The 16,894-nt window shown below is 38.9% G+C and overlaps 1 protein-coding gene across 1 annotated transcript in view; it reads left to right on the top strand.

Annotated features, from left to right (window-relative positions):
- CEMIP2 (cell migration inducing hyaluronidase 2) overlaps window positions 1-16,894 on the top strand; it is a 140,408-nt gene that overhangs the window by 39,282 nt on the left and 84,232 nt on the right. The window contains exons 2-5 of the mRNA XM_089691064.1: window positions 10,011-10,359; window positions 12,064-12,204; window positions 14,626-15,187; window positions 16,504-16,673. Of these exons, the coding sequence (XP_089547190.1) occupies window positions 10,029-10,359; window positions 12,064-12,204; window positions 14,626-15,187; window positions 16,504-16,673 (1,204 nt within the window). The 5' untranslated portion in view covers window positions 10,011-10,028. The remainder of the gene's footprint in view (window positions 1-10,010; window positions 10,360-12,063; window positions 12,205-14,625; window positions 15,188-16,503; window positions 16,674-16,894) is intronic.

Below are 16,894 nucleotides of genomic sequence, written 5' to 3'. Positions count from 1 at the left end.
CACAAAATTTTTTTTTATTAATGCAGTTGTCTAAATTACTCTTGAATTAAGTAAACAAAACAGTTGTAAATTTAATACAGAACTTTAACCGCTTCTCGTCTGCCCTATAGCAGATATACTGCTACAGGGCAGCATGGGTGCACAAAATCATGTGATTTTGCATTTCCGGCTAGGCGGTGAGCGCCCTACCTGTGCCTCCATTTGTGGCTGTCAATCACCGGGTCCCGGCTGGTGATTACTCGCAGGCGACCAGTGATTGCTGAGGATCTCCAAGGGGAGGGGGGATCTGTTAGTAAACAAAACAGTTCTCCTCCCTGTCAGCTCATGCACAATACTTTGAATGGCTGTGCACAGCCATGCAAAGCAGTGTGCTTACAGTAAAGCACACAGCCCCATAGTAAAACACACCTAGCGCACAGTTAACCCTTTGATTGCCCCTGATATTAACCCCTTCCTGCCCAGTTCCATTAGTACTGATCACTGTATTGGTGTCACTGGGGATGCCAGTGACACAAGTCAGTTCCCCCCAGTGTCAGAATGCCCACCGCAGTCCTGCTATAAGTTACTGATCGCCACCATTACTAGTTAACAAAAAAAAAAATCTGTGTATATATTCCGCCATTTGTAAACACTGTAACTTTAACATAAATCAATTAATTTACACATTGGGATTATTTTTTTTTTTTTTTTTTAGCAAAAATGTAGCAGAATACATTTTGACCTAAGTTTATGACAAAAAATTTTTATTTTTGTGTTTTTTTTTTTGTTTTTTTTTTTTTTGTTTTTTTTTTTTTACTGGACATGTTTGACACCAAAAAGTCAAACATTTCTTTTTTTCTTTTTTTTTATACCGCAAAAAATAAACACACAGGCGATCAAATACCACTGAAAGAAAGCTCAATTCGTGGGAAAAAAAGATGTAAATTTCATTTGGGTGCAAAGTTGAATGACCGCGCAATTGTCAGTTAAAGTAACGCTTCGCCATAATTCAAAAAATGGCCTGGTCAGGAAGGTAGGTAAATCCTCTGTAGGGCAAGTGGTTAAAATGTAGACTTCAATTATCTAAATTGCCAAAAGTCAAGCATTGATGTTGGACGAGAAGGCCTGGCTTGCAGTCTCTGCTCTCATTTATCCCAAAGGTGTTCTATCAGGTTGAAGTCAGGACTCTGTGCAGGCTAGTCAAGTTCCTCCTCCCCAAACTCGGTCATCCATGTCTTCATGGACCTTGCTTTGTGCACTGGTGCGCAGTCATGTTGGAACAGGAAGGGGCCATCCCCAAACTGTTCCCACAAAGTTGGGAGCATGATATTGTCTGTCTAAAATGTCTTTGTATGCTGACGCCTTAAGAGTTCCTCTCACTGGAACTAAGGGGCCAAGCCCAACCCCTGAAAAACATGCCCACACCATAATTCCCCCTCCACCAAACTTTACACTTAGCACGTTGCAGGCAGGCAAGTACCGTTTTCCTGTCAACCGCCAAACCCGGACACGTCCATCAGATTGCCAGACAGAGCCATGACTCCTCACTCTAGAGAGCATGTCTCCACTGCTCTAGAGTCCAGTGGTAGTGTGATTTACACCACTGCATCTGACGCTTTACATTGCACTTGGTGATGTAAGGCTTGGATCCAGCTGCTCAGCCATGGAAACCCATTCCATGAAGCTCTCTATGCACTGTTGTTGTGCTAATCTGAAGGCCACATGAAGTTTGGAGGTCTTTAGCTATTGTCTCTGAAGACAGTTGGTGACTTCTGCGCACTGTGCGCTTCAACATGCGCTGACCCCGCTCTATCATTTTACGTGGCCTACCACTTTGTGGCTGAGTTGCTGTTCCCAGTTGTTTCCACTTTATTAGAATACCACTAACTGTTAACAGTGGAATATTTAGTAGCAAGAAAACTTCACGGATGGACTTATTTCACAGGTGGCAACCTATCACGGTAATACGCCTGAATTCACTGAGCTCCTGAGAGCGACCCATTCTTTCTCAAATGTTTGTAGAGACAGACTGCATGCTTAGCTGCTTGATTTTATACACCAGTGGTCATGGAGATGATTGGAAAACTTGAATCAAATGATTTGTAGGGGTGTCCCAATACTTTTGGCAATATAGTATATATCAAAAACCATATATATTGCAGCTCCTCACTGTTGTGCGTTCAAATGCCAATGGAAAAAAAAAAATACTTTTTTTGTTTTTTTCATTTTACAAAAACGTGGCAACAAATGAGATATGAAAAAAACTCACCGTGCTTCTTATCAAATACCTTGGAGTGTCTACTTTCCAAAAAGGTGTCATTTGGAGGGGTTGCTTCTACTATCCTGGCATTTCAGGGCCAACATTAGAAGCTTATGCCACACCTCACCCATTCTTGAAGAACAAGCCTTTTCTGACACTTTGTTCACAGGAAAAAAAACCTGTTTTTTTGCTAGAAAATTACTTTGAACCCCCAAACATTATTATATATTATAACTTTTTTTTTTTTAGCAGAGGCCCTAGAAAATAAAACGGTGGCTGTTGACATTTTTAAGTCACACAGTATTTGTGCAGTGATTTTTCAAACGCAAATCTTTTGGGAAAAATAATTGTTTTAGCAATTTAATGCACAAAAACACAATATATTGCCCAATTGTTTGATAAAATATAAAAGATGATGTTACGCTGAGTAAATAGATATCAAACATGACATGCTCTAAAATTGCGCATGCCCATGTACATACATTTTTATTATTAATAGGCGATGCTTTAAAAGCCTTTACAGGTCACCAATTTATATTTACACAGGAGGTCTAGTGCTAGAATTACTGCCCTCGATCTGACGTTTGCGGCAATACTTCACATTCATGGTGCAACCGCTGGTTACATACCGGCAGGGGGGCAAGCGTGCTTTTTTATGAGCATTGTCATAGATTTGTTTTTTGTTTTTTGGGGTTTTTTTTTTTTTTTTTTTTTTGAGAAATCTGGGATCTATCAGACTCTAGCTATCTCCTCTACCCTTACATTATCTAATCTCACCAAGATTGGTGTGATCAGATGCTTTCCCAATTTACAAATCGCGCTGTTTATATCCTGGGAAACTGAAGTGATGAAATGCTCGTAGCTTCCGATTTTTTTTAGACTATAGAGATGATTAGAGCCATTCTTGTCTCTGATACAGCTCTATGGGCAGCCAGCAGAACTGCGGGCTGCATTCTTGGATTCCCCTGTGGGAAAGGAGATCCCAAGAAAATTGTGGAAGGCAGGGGAGAAGAATGTCCCTTCCTGCTGTTCGTAAAAACTATTCAACAGCTAATTGGCCACTAGGATTGCTTTTACATAAAAGCTGACCGCCAGCTGACAAAAACTATACCAGGATGATGCCTGTAGCTGCAGGAATCATACCAGTATAACCACTCAAATTCCAGTGACATACCAGTACATTGCTGGTCCATGTTGGGCATATATGTAACAGCAGAGAACACGGACATACGATAAATTGGATAGGTTTCCGTGCAAATTGTCTGGCAAGAGCTGAATTTGGGTGGTCAGCGATGTATTGTTGAATGTATAAACTGCTTTGGCCCCCTCACCTGTGACTGACAAACTAATTAGGAGTCAACTCCAGCCTGAGAAAACCGTTCTAAACACTGGGCAGCATTTGAGGCCGTGGAGAATGGAGACTTTCATAGGCTGGAGAGAGCTGAGCAACTGTTGGGAATTACTAAGCGGGACCCTGCCGATACTATGTGCTTATCTCTACTAAGGGAGGAGGAAGAGGTGGGGATACATGCTTTCACAGGTCATCAGTATCAACTAATGGGAGCCAAACAACCTCACACAGATTTAACCCCACAGCTCCCGGGGATGGAGCCGAGCAGAAGGATCACAATTAACACCTCAATGGTTGGGCACTTTTACTGTAGTGCCCTACTTTAAAGTAACGCCCGGTAGTTGCACAGTAAAAGTGGCCAGTCATTTAGGGGTTAATTGGGATCCTCCTGCTCGGCTTTCTCCCTGGCAGCTGTGGGATTAAATCTGTGCAAGGCCATTTGCCCCCCGCAATTGATAATGATGATCTGTAAAAGCATGTATCCCCCCTCCTCCTATGTTAGTAAAGATAAGCACATAGTGTCAGCACGGTTTGCTGAGTAATTCCCCAGCCAGGCTATTTCAGGAGTGATCTGTGTAGATGGCTGTGGGACACACGCCCTCTTCTCTCATGCTCATGCATGAGACTCCGAAGTCTTCATGCACACTCTGGTGTTTTGATAATGCTGGTAACGTTCGCTGTGTAAAGTCACGTTAAAAACGTGAGTTTTTCAGCTTTTTTTTTTTTTTTAGCATTTTTGCATTAGCCTTTACCGGCGTTTTTCCACGTTTAGCTGTTTTTAGTGTGGTATTTTTTTGTCCAAAAAAGACTAAAAATGCTGGTTTGCGCAGTTTTACCGCGTTGGAGCGTTTTTACAGCTAAACTTCTCTAGAAACCCACTAGTCCTGGGTTTTTTTTTTTTCCAGTAAAAAAACGTCCCTGCCAAAAAATGTTGATTACAGACTGTGTGCATGGACACATAGGATAACATGTTGGGAGGTTTACTAGCTGTGGAAAAAAACATCAAAAGCCAAAAACAGCAGCTGTAAAAAACGTCCAGTGTGCATGAGGACTAATTAGTCTGTCAGTCACAGGAGAGGGGGTGTGGCGGCACAATTTTTTTTTCTCATGTGTTGGGTTTTTTTACCATAGGAAAGCAGAGAGAATTTCAGATGACTGGCTGCTCCAGACTACGGACAAATGACTTCTGCTGTTATGCTGTGTGATGTAGACTGGTCATTTCGGTGATCAGTGACTTAATCACAGGACCTAGCTCATCATAGCCCAACTCCAGAAAAAAAACAAAAAGATATTTCAACAAACATGCAAGGTCACACTGGAAACGTCAGATTACAATTGATTTATTTTCTCCTATTTCTGCAGTTTCCATGTGCAATTATCGCATGCTCATCTAAGTCTTCTTCCTCTACAGCATTTCCTTTGCAGGGAAACACAGAAGATAACTCTTTTGGAGACTTGCTTTTCTTCCTAATTGATAAATAAGAATGTTAGATTTTTTTTTTTTTTTTTACTATGGGCAGGAAGAGATAGTCAGCTTAAGTTCCCAGTAACATGACCATGTAAATTTTATATCGCAGCAGTGAATGTGTTCAATATATATTCCTAGAGTGAATTAAAAAAATAGAAATATATGGTAGAATGTAAGCATGTTTCTTGTTAACTGATATGTTTATTGCAGTGTTAACAAGAATGTACCACTCCTTTTCTAAGGTTGTCCATCTGGTTTCATTTACCAGCAGCTCGAATGGTAGTGTGCCTCGGGCATCCCCATACCCAGATGTTCAGAGTGTATGTTTGAGACATCATGTGCTGCAGCTGGAAAGACCCGGTATCATTGGTATCATTTTGCTAGTATTGGAGGTGGACTTAGCACAACAATGTCTAACTGGCTGTCCAAGAAGCTCATGAGCCTAAGGACCTCTGTTTTTATAAAGAGGGTTTTTTTTTTTCTTGTCTTCTCGCTACTTTTTTTTTTTAAAGACATTTTTGTACTTGGGAACAAAGAAAAGCAAGACCTTTCCATTCACGGTTAGAAACTACTTTTGCAGACTATTGATTTTCTGCAGAATTTATATTTTGCTAGTTTCTAAGTGATGCTGTTTGATTGTATATTGCTGAGCATTACTACGGCTATTTTGGATAATAGAGCCCCACAACTTTTTAAATATTCACCAAGCAAAGTCAGAAGTTCAGCTATTTTAGTGGAGTTGGGTTCCCCAATATTTAGAATGTTGTGAAAAAAAGAATGTTCAGGTGCAACAGTTGTGCCTCCTATTTAACTTCAAGCCCAGGCCTATTTTGACATTCTGCTCCTACATGTAAAAAGACATAATTTTTTGTTAGGAAATCACTCAGGATCCCCAAACCTATAATAAATAAAATATATATATATATATATATCTATCACTTTAATTTTAAAGCACAAGAACACAATACCCAATTGTTTAGTAAGATATAAAAGATGTTGCGCCAAGTAAATAGATACCAAACATGCCACACTTTAAAAATGCATCACTTTAAAAGCCTATACAGGTTGCCAGTTTAGAGTTAGACTGGAGGTCTGGTGCTGGAATTGCTCTCGCTCTGACGTTAAAGGCAACACCTCCCATGTGTGGCGCAATTGCTGTGTGGGAGCGTTGCATGTGGTCTCATTTGAGCATAAACAAAAGTAAAACTGCCTCAAGGTCCATAAACTAGTGACCTGGGAGTCCCTAATCAATTATATATTCAAACCAACAACAATAAAGATTAGTTATGGACTCAACCTGATTTAGTGGGTTTTTGTACTAAACCATATATCAAAAATACATCAGTGGCCAAAGTATATGAACAACGTCTTTAATTATACAGAAATAGATATACAAAGTGTATTAAAAACATCTCCATGAACCTTTACTGAATCTCAAATACCCCCATACATGTCAACCTCTAGGTGGCATCTTGTCGCAAGTGCTAGAGGGAGGTGAGGGACTTGCATCACATGTGCTACCTGGAAACGCAATCAAGCAGCTCTTTAGCCACTAGAATACTTTTACAATTTTTTTTAGAATCATCCGCTTTTGAAAAAAAAAAAAAAAAAATTTTTAAAACTCAGTCATTTGCTGCAGCGGTGATCAAGAAACACCCTTCCCATCCAAGGACATTCGGGTGTGTCCTATGAATGGAAAGTGGTTAAACTATATGTAACCCCAGTTTCTAAAATTGTATAAAAGCTTTAATATAAATATATAATTTTGAAAGCAATTTCCATCATTCTTAAATCTGCAGCTTTCATTAAAACACTAGATCATTCTTCAACAAAGGTCCTTGTTCAGGCACTTCTGTAGAGGGGTACAATGCTGTCCTTGTCTCCAAATTGTGCTTCTGTGTTGCCATCCTGTCATAGGCTTTTGAAGGAGATTTACATTACTGTTGTTGTTGTTACCATCTAGAAACCCAACCTGAGAATTACCATGCAGCCTTTGCTGTAGTGTACAGTGGGGATCGAAAGTTTGGGCACCCCAGCTAAAAATTTCTAAAAATAATGTGCATAAAGAAGCCAAGGAAAGATGGAAAAATCTCCAAAAGGCATCAAATTACAGATTAGACATTCTTATAATATGTCAACAAAAGTTAGATTTTATTTCCATCATTTACACTTTCAAAATAACAGAAAACAAAAAAAATGGCGTCTGCAAAAGTTTGGGCACCCTGCAGAATTTATAGCATGCACTGCCCCCTTTGCCAAGCTGAGACCTGCCAGTGTCATGGATTGTTCTCAATCATCATCTGGGAAGACCAGGTGATGTCAATCTCAAAGGTTTTAAATGCCCAGACTCATCTAACCTTGCCCCAACAATCGGCACCATGGGTTCTTCTAAGCAGTTGTCTAGAAAACTGAAACTGAAAATAGTTGACGCTCACAAAGCTGGAGAAGGCTATAAGAAGATAGCAAAGCGTTTTCAGATGTCAATATCCTCTGTTCGGAATGTAATTAAGAAATGGCAGTCATCAGGAACGGTAGAAGTTAAAGCAAGATCTGGAAGACCAAGAAAAATATCAGACAGAACAGCTCACAGGATTGTGAGAAAAACAATTCAAAACCCACGTTTGACTGCACGATCCCTCCAGAAAGATCTGGCAGACACTGGAGTTGTGGTACACTATTCCACTATAAAGAGATACTTGTACAAATATGGTCTTCATGGAAGAGTCATCAGAAGAAAACCTCTTCTACGTCCTCACCACAAAAATCATCGTTTGAACTTTGGAAATGAACATATAGACAAGCCTGATGCATTTTGGAAACAAGTTCTGTGGACCGATGAGGTTAAAATTTAACTTTTTGGCCGTAATGAACAAAGGTACGTTTTGGAGAAGAAGGGGCACAGAATTTAATGAAAAGAACCTCTGTACAACTGTTAAGCATGGGGTTGGATCAATCATGCTTTGGGGTTGTGTTGCAGCCAGTGGCACAGGGAACATCTCACGAGTAGAAAGAAAAATGGATTCAATAAAATTTCAGCAAATTTTGGATGGTAACTTGATGCCATCTGTGAAAAAGCTGAAGTTAAAGAGAGGATGGCTTCTACAAATGGATAATGTGGATAATGATCCTAAACACACCTCGAAATCCACAGGGGATTACATCAAGAGTCGTAAACTGAAGGTTTTGCCATGGCCTTCACAATCTCCTGACCTCAATATAATTGAAAATCTATGGATAGACCTTAAAAGAGCAGTGCGTGACAGACAGCCCAGAAATCTCAAAGAACTGGAAGACTTTTGTAAGGAAGAATGGGCAAAGATACCTCAAACAAGCATTGAAAGACTCTTGGCTGGCTACAAAAAGCGTTTACAAGCTGTGATACTTGCCAAAGGGGGCAGTACAAGATATTAACTCTGCAGGGTGCCCAAACTTTTGCAGACGCCATTTTTTTGTTTTCTGTTATTTTGAAAGTGTAAATGATGGAAAACACCTGTATGTTATTGGATTTACAAGCTTAAATACTTTTCGTAACTGTACTATAACTAGTATACCAAGCAGGAAAGACCGAAGTCTGAATCCCTTGTCTGCATACCTCCTTGGTCAAAAGATGGTTAGCAAGAAAGCCTGTTATCTAGCATTTCTGGAAGAATTTGGGAGCAGTGGCAGTCTCCATGTTTCTCTGATGGTGGGTTCCCTTTTTATAATGTTGAAAATGAACAGCCGGGTATATGGATAGATGTATTACATCATAAAGTTAACATTTGCTTTAAATAACTGCTGTATTTCTGCACCCCCTCCCTTCTTGCCTCTGCTTGTTAGAACAACTGTGTCTGTATTGAGCTCCCAATACCTGGCCAATTTGCAATCATGGTTTCCTTGTAATCAGCATTCATTGTAACAAATGGAATGCTATGTTTGTTCAAGGCTCCAATTCAAATCTGTAGACTCTGCCAAAGCTTGCCTCTTGTCTGACTTAGCCTAACATCTGTGACTGCCAGGTGTACAGAAGGGAGCTGTTCATCGCAGATGGTCAGGTCAGTAAATGAAAGTAGTTTGTAACATTCTTAGTCTAGCAATACGCATATACTTGATCTGAATGTGAGAAATCTAAGTGATTCTTCCATCCACACTAAACAGTATGGATGAAGAAACCCTCCCTCCCGGATATTTTATTGTGACAGCTGGCACCTGTTTGGCTGACAATTTTCCAACTGGCTTCTTTGACAAAATTGGTTTTAAAAGTCAACTTTTGCTTTGAGCTGAGTGGTGCTGACAAGGCCACCCATGGATCACATTTCAGCTGATTCAATAGGAATCAGACAAAATTTGAGTAATTTATGGCAGACTTCAGTACTACAGTAGATTATAAATTATCTGGTCTGTGTATGGTATATAAGTATCCTCTCAGGAGACTGGAAACTGGCATTGCTAGCAGGCAGGTTGGTTGAAATTGTTTGCCTGATTTTAATATTTTTTTTTGCCAATGAATAATTAATAAAGTGCTCTTGAGGTCATGGGGTAGTTTGTCAAATATACACTGAAGAATAGATGCATATATTACTTTAACAGAGTGATTTTTTTTTTTTTTGGTGGGGGGGTAGTCTAAACATCTGGATGTATTGATGAGATCCCAGTATCTGTCATCAACATTGTACATGCTCCTTTGTGCACCACAGGAAGAATTTACTTGTTATGTGGGTACAGTATCTGAAGAAAACCTAAAAGACGTTTATGATGGAATTCAAAACTGTTGACACCTCTATATAAATTATTTAGTGTTTTTCCTGGGGCATTTTGGATTATTAAAACCTTGCGTGGCAAAATGGTTAATGCATACTGTTTACAAAGCTTTGTTATGCCTTGTACTTATAGATTTTCCTTATGTGTATTTATTTGTGTACCTTTTTTTTTTATTTTCTGTAAAAAAAAATTTTAATATCTTGTTTTGGCAGATTTGACCTCACATAACCATGCATTCAGGTGACTACAGAGGAGGCTCCCGGCTGTTCCTTCAGCCACAGAATGGCACCAACCTGCGCTCTCCAGGTTACGTGCCTGGTAGAATTGTTCCATTACGCCCACCACCTCTTCCAAAGACTCAAGCGTCAGCCAAATTTAATTCTGCGGGGCAAGAAGCACATGCAACGTTTGGATTTTCTAGAGATGAGCAAAACAATCATGCAAACGTCATTCGCAGAAGAAGACATAAAAACACTTTAATATGCTTTGCTGTTTCCAGCCTGTCATTTTTTATCATCCTCGCAATTGTTCTAGGAATATCCTCAAAGTATGCCCCTGATGGTAAGTTTCCATCTATATAGTTTTCAAGTCATGGTCATTGACTGTTGTGAATTATTTACGTATAGGATATAAAGTTAGAAATCTAGTTCACACAACCCACAACCAAAAATTAAATTTTTAGCTGATCTTATGGGTTATCTAGAGTTCAGTGGTTTATAGGCTCCAATAGTACTGCTGCTGAAACCAGGGGGCTCAAAAAGGAACATGGACTGACAAACTCAAAATAATGGTCATCTCAAAGTCAACTTAGATCCTCCATGGAAAGCCTGGGCACCCACCAGACCCAGGGCTCTATAGCTGAGGTAATACATTTCAGGAAAAAATTGGGAACTGCTGCTTTAGAAATGCCCATTAGAGGGGAACCCTCACTTGTACTACTACCACAATGCTGGTACATATTCAGCATGTTATAACTGCTATTTCCAAATCCTATCTGCAGTTATTTTTTTTACTTGCATAGGAGGTACTCTAATTAGATATTGACGTAGCTGTATGGCCTTTCTTTTATAGTAAATTTCTTTGAACTAAACCTCACAAATACTTTTTGCTAACCAAATGTAAGTGTATTGTATTTTTCTTAAAAAGTATGATACATGTCATCTGTCAGGCAATAAGTTATCCTCTAGTCTTAGTTTGCTTTGATTTGTGTTCTTACATATTGCAAATACACATGTATCAAATTTGCTGTTATTATCCAAAGAGCTATGATGTTTGCTTTCTTTGGTAAAACCTCTGCGCTTCTAGATTTGTCATATGATGACTTGAGAAGGAAGAAATACTGAACTGGTTAGTCAAGTTTATTGCATTGCTCAATCCACATAGCTGATTGGCTGAATTTGGGCTTGACAATATATCTGTAGCCAAAACGGGGTTTACTGCTGTCTGGAGCTCAGTTGGAAAGATTTAGCTTTACTTTCTCTTTCGGAGGACAATGTTTTATCGAACAGGAATTATAGAGAAATCACAAAATGAGACAGAGATTCTAGCACCCCCTTAATTAAAAAAAAAAAAAATGTTTATATAAAGCAATATGGTTGAAGAGTTGCTTCTCTTCTTGTCTGATGAAAAAGACGTCCTCAAGACAGAGTGAGTAAAGCCGGCCATACATGTATTGAAATTTGGCCAGTTCAGCAGGGACCGGATGAATTTTGTTGCATGTATAGGCATCCTGGTTGCACACAAGTTGATCTAATGGTCAGCAGTGCGCACACCAGAGTGAGGGCAGTAATTCCAGGGCTATCATTTACTGTTAACATTAAATTGATGATTTGTAAGTGTCACCTGTGGGCAATTTGGAGTACTGTAGCTATCTGTTTTATGGGCGTGTGCAATTTCGAGGCATGATATATTTGATATACAGTACTTTTATGCAAAGTAGCCTTATCGTTTATATTTTACTCAAAAATTGGGACTTGTGTTGTGTGCACTAAAATTGTTTTGTATTTTTTGCTGAGAATATTGTTTTTATGAACAGTAGAACAATTATTGTGTGATGTAAAAAAAATTGAACTGCCATTATTTTAGTCTACGGGGTCTCTGCCCTCAAGCTATATAGTATTTTGGAGGTTTTAAATAAATATATATAAATATTAAGCAAAAAAAGGCTCTAGCTGGAAAAAGTTTAAAAGAAAAGTAGAAAAAGGTCATACTATTTTTTTTTTTTTTTTTTTTTTTTCATTTTTACGCTTTAATTTTTTTTTACAGAAAATTGTCCGGATCAGAACTATTACCTTAGCAATTGGAATCCTGGGCATGACGTCACAAAGAAGGTAGTCATAAAAAAAGGGGACCTCTTTCGCTTGCAGTCGGACGCCACCGTATATTCTATAATCATACAGGATGGAGGTGTGTAAGTCCTGGTAATGTACTTGAGGGACTGTAGTAAGCAAGTCACATCTAAAGGACCTGATTCAGATTTCTTCTATTTACTTGAAACTTTATCCTGCCAGTGATGACTGTGTGTTTTGTCCATTGCTGCTTAAGCATTACATAAGTAGTAATTGAAATATTTATATCCTGCCATACTGTTTATTACAGTGTAATTGCAGGATTAAGTCATGTAATCTCACTTGTTGATACTTGTAAGGCAAGCTGATACCAGGAAAACAACCAGCCTTTCTGCAGCTGACGCTGCACACTGCAAAATGCTGTTGGTAAATGAAACCCTGAAGACAAAAATGAATGGGTTTTAACTTGAGTGTGCAAGAAAGATTATGGTTTTGTCATTGATTTGACCTTTTAGATGTTGATTGTGGTTATTCCTGAAAAACCTCACTTTTTTATGTTAAATATACATTTATTTTGTTTTATATTTCTTCAGTTCATCCTTTAATATGAACATGCATATCTAAAAAGATACTGAGTATGGTATATACTTGCACCCTGAATGGGAAGGAGGTAATCAAGTGAATACTTTGTATACAAAAGTTAGTTTGGCAAAAACATACATTTTGGGGCTAGGTTTAGCAGCCGCAAGAGCTCAAAGATAATTGTACTTTTAAAGCATGTTAGGTATTTCATTATAACCTGGTATTGCAAGCAACTTTACAAATATAATGTGTTACCACTGCCTTTTTCGTTTCTCTGTGATTGGAGAGTGGTCTTCTATCTGTAAATTTGTATTTGCATTCAGCCTGTCTACATTTACAGAGATCACATGTCTGCAGAACAGGACTGAGGACAACAAAGATATCAGGGATACCCCCTGATGTACATTATGCTTTCTGCACTTGGCTGCCTGGAATTGCAAAGGACATAAGTAGGGGTTGTTGTCCTTTTTTCTAATTTTTTTTCTTTTTATAAGTTTTTCACTGGCATTGAAGACACTGGGTTGGATTTACTAAAGGAAAATAGGCTGTTCATTTTGCAAGGGAATTTGCTCTAGAGATTGTAGAATGTGCTGAAGTCGGCAGAGCTTCATCTTTCACTAAGCTCTGGGGCAAATTAGCTTGCAAAGTAAACAGCCTATTTGCCTTTAATAAATCAGCCTCTTTGAATCAAGCACCACAACAAATCTATTACATCTAGTATTGTGTGACCTTCATGATTTGTAAGGACAGCACCAAGTCTTCTAGGCATGGAATGAACAAGTTGGCGACCTATTGCAACATCTATCTTTTTCCATTCTTCAAGAATGACCTGTTTTAGAGCCTGGATGCTGGATGGAGATTGATGCTCAACTTGTCTCTTCAGAATTCTCCATAGGTGTTTGATTGGGTTCAGATCAGGAGACATACTTGACCACTGAATCACTTTCACCCTGTTCTTCTTCAGAAATGCAACAGTGGCCTGAGATGTGTATTTTGGATCATTGTCATGTTGGAAAAGTGCACAACGACCAAGGGCACGGAGTGATGGTAGAATCTTCACTTTCAATATAGAGCAGTACATCTCTGATTTAGCTTTGCAAACAAATTTGTGTTTGCAACCAATGGCCCACATTTGTGGGAGTATTTTGTGGTATATTGTCCTATAGAAAATGTTAATTCTGAATGAAACGTAAAGGTTTTTTGACAAATCTGTTTGAGTGTACTCATTTATGTTGAGCAATGTATATACGTACACAAAATGCAGCTTGCACTAAAAACCTTTACTATGTCATCAGTAACATTATACTATAAACAGATGGGTCGTTGGTGGATGTGAGCGTGCTAATTCAAGCTATGAACATATGTTAACAGTTTTTAGAGTATTTCCACAACAAATAAGTCCAATATAAAGCTGCTACCACCAAGATGAATCAGACTCCTCCTTAGGTGTTTTCTTCCTCAATATCTGTCTTTTTACAAATGCTCAACATGTAGGAGGACGAAAATGTTACATAGTAATTCTCATAAATGTTAAAATAATTTATTAAAAACAAATTATTTCAGTTACATATTGTGCATAGAAATGAAAGCTTGCAGGCATACAAATATAGTATAGCAGAACCTCCACTGTCAAACTCCCAATGCTTCAAATAGACTCACTGCAATGCAACCTAGAATCCTCTCACTTCTTAGTTCCACCCTACACATTGCAACATAGATGACTTAATCAGACTCATCATGTAGATGAAACTAATTGGAATACATTTTTAGAACTGTTCTAGACAGTTATCATTTTCTGTCTGCATCTTTTAAATGGGAAAAAAAAATAAAAATCTTATTTTCAACACGTTTTGATCTGGGCTATGTAAGAGTTTTGTTTTTTTTCTTTTTTACCTTGACAATTTGAATTGTTTTGAAATCATATTCAATATTTATCACATGATTTTTCACTTTTTAGGGAAACTTGTATTTGAAGACTGTCCAAACGGTTCTAAAAATATTACACTGAGGACTCATTTTATCCTGGTAAAGAATGGTGGAGCGCTCCATATTGGAGCAGAGAAATGCCGCTATAAATCAAGAGCAAATGTTATTTTATATGGTAAATCAGATGAAGGAGACAGTGATCTGGTATTTGGTAGAAAGTTCATTGGTGTGTCATCTGGGGGAACACTGGAATTACATGGATCCCAAAAATTATCTTGGACTCTGTTGACCAAATCTCTTACATCCTCCGGGCTTACTGCTGGATCTTACAATTTCGAAAGGACTTTTTTGAGAGGGCTAAATGTAAGAGTTGTTGATCAAGAAACAGCACAAGTTTTATTTTCTGACAAGTTTGACACTTATGAATCTAAAAATGAAAGCAAGAGGCTACAAGAATTTCTCAGTGGATTGCCACCTGGTCGTATTGTTGCCATGGCCGTTGGGGACTCTGCTGAAAGAAATCTACTTGAAGACACTCGGTTAATGATCCAACGTCTCCTTGGAAGTAATCTTGTCCGAGGATTGGATTATAGGTACTGTTAATCATACTATCTACAGTATATGCCTTATCAAGACAAAATGTAATCCTAAAATGGATTTCTATGAGCTATCAGGTTGAAAGAGATTGATACAGTGAAGCTAAGGGTTTGCTTTCCATTGAAGTCCTTGCATGCTCAAAAAATTTTACACTAATAAGATTTATTCAGTTTTTTGGGAAAACACTGTAGCTACATTGGCACTTTATTGTTTACAGTGAGACCATATGATATGTGGATTCACTGTAACCCTGAAGCATCAGATGCAGGTATGGCTCAATGTGGTTTGCCATGTATTCTGGGCCAAAGGAATGTGTGCACACCATGTGGTCTTAGTAGGAACATTATAGATACATCTATCGATACTGCCATGATGCTCTCACTGTACACTAAATATATACTGTTCTCTTTAGTGATTGTGTACTTGACTAGTGTACAATTTTTGGCACTCTTCGTAAGATTAAAGTGGACAAGTGGATGTAAAGGCTCAAGTTAGTTTTTAATTTTTTGCAGTCAATGCATGAAGGTAAAAAGCCTTCTGTGTGCAGCAGCCAACCCCCCCAATACTCCCTGAACCCCACTGCAATCCAGCTATGTGCATGAGAGGAGCTGCTTCTCTGGGACTTTCCCTCCTCATTAGCTGAGACCGCAGCGGGAGCCATTGGTTCCACTACTGTTAATCACAGCCTGTGAGCTAATGAGAGAGAGGGTGGGGGGCGTCAAGACGGCAGGGCCGAGCAACGCTTTGTGTGTGAATGGACGCACAGAGCAGCAGCTGGGGCGTGAGCTGGTTTGGGTGCCCTCATAGCAAGTTGGCAGGAGGGAGGGGCCAGGAGCGTCAGATGGGGACCTGAAAAGAGGAGGAATCAGGGCTGCTCTGTGCAAAACCACTGTGCAGAGTAGGTAAGTATGACATGTGACGCCAAACCGAAAGTATGGGTGCCACTCAGACTGCAAGGATCCCAATCAATAAAGCCAACCACTATGAGTGCAGGGTAGGATCGAAGCTCATCCCAGCTCCAGACAGCAATTTACAGGGAAGAAAATGTCCATATGAGCTGCACATCTCTGAAAAAACCCAGGTAAAAAAGTGTAGCCTGGGGTTTTCAGATATGTAAGGCTCATATGGACATTTTCTTCCATGTACAGGTAAGTTTGACTTTTTTTTTTTTTAAATAATTGACTTTCATATTACTTAGCTTTGACTGGTGCAGAGACCTGGCCTGTAAATAGAGTTCTAGAATTCTAACTACTTCTAAACCTTTTTTTTTCTTTAAATTAACTGGTGTAACTCTGTTTGTATCCTAATGCAGACAGGCTTGGGCTCTTGTTAGTGTTGTTGGTGGCAGTAACACTTCATGCAGTGAAAGTACCAAAGACTATGAGAATCACAGCACAGGAGGAAAGGCAGAGGCCATGAATGTTTTTTCCACATTGGATGGACAGAAGTTTGCTGTGAAAGCATACAGTGAATGGAAAGATGGTATGTACAAACTGTGTGTAAATGCATATTTCTGTTTGAAAATTTAGATTTATAAAGAGAGGGGGAAAAATAAAAGATGAAAAAGTACCTTTTATCTTGGTTAAGAAAGGATCCGGTAGTTTACTAATGTTACACCAAGCACAGCATTCAATACCTGTTTGACTGAATATTTTGCGACAAAATTGTTGTAGAGTTTGGCCTACAGGTTATGGGTGTAGCCT

The sequence above is a fragment of the Staurois parvus genome, unplaced genomic scaffold (assembly GCF_062004578.1).
Source record: "Staurois parvus isolate SC_StPar_1 unplaced genomic scaffold, SC_StPar_1.0 ptg000549l, whole genome shotgun sequence".
Lineage (NCBI taxonomy): Eukaryota > Metazoa > Chordata > Amphibia > Anura > Ranidae > Staurois > Staurois parvus.
The sequence above is the reverse complement of the archived record's forward strand: the minus strand, read 5'-3'. Positions and strand labels throughout refer to the sequence as shown.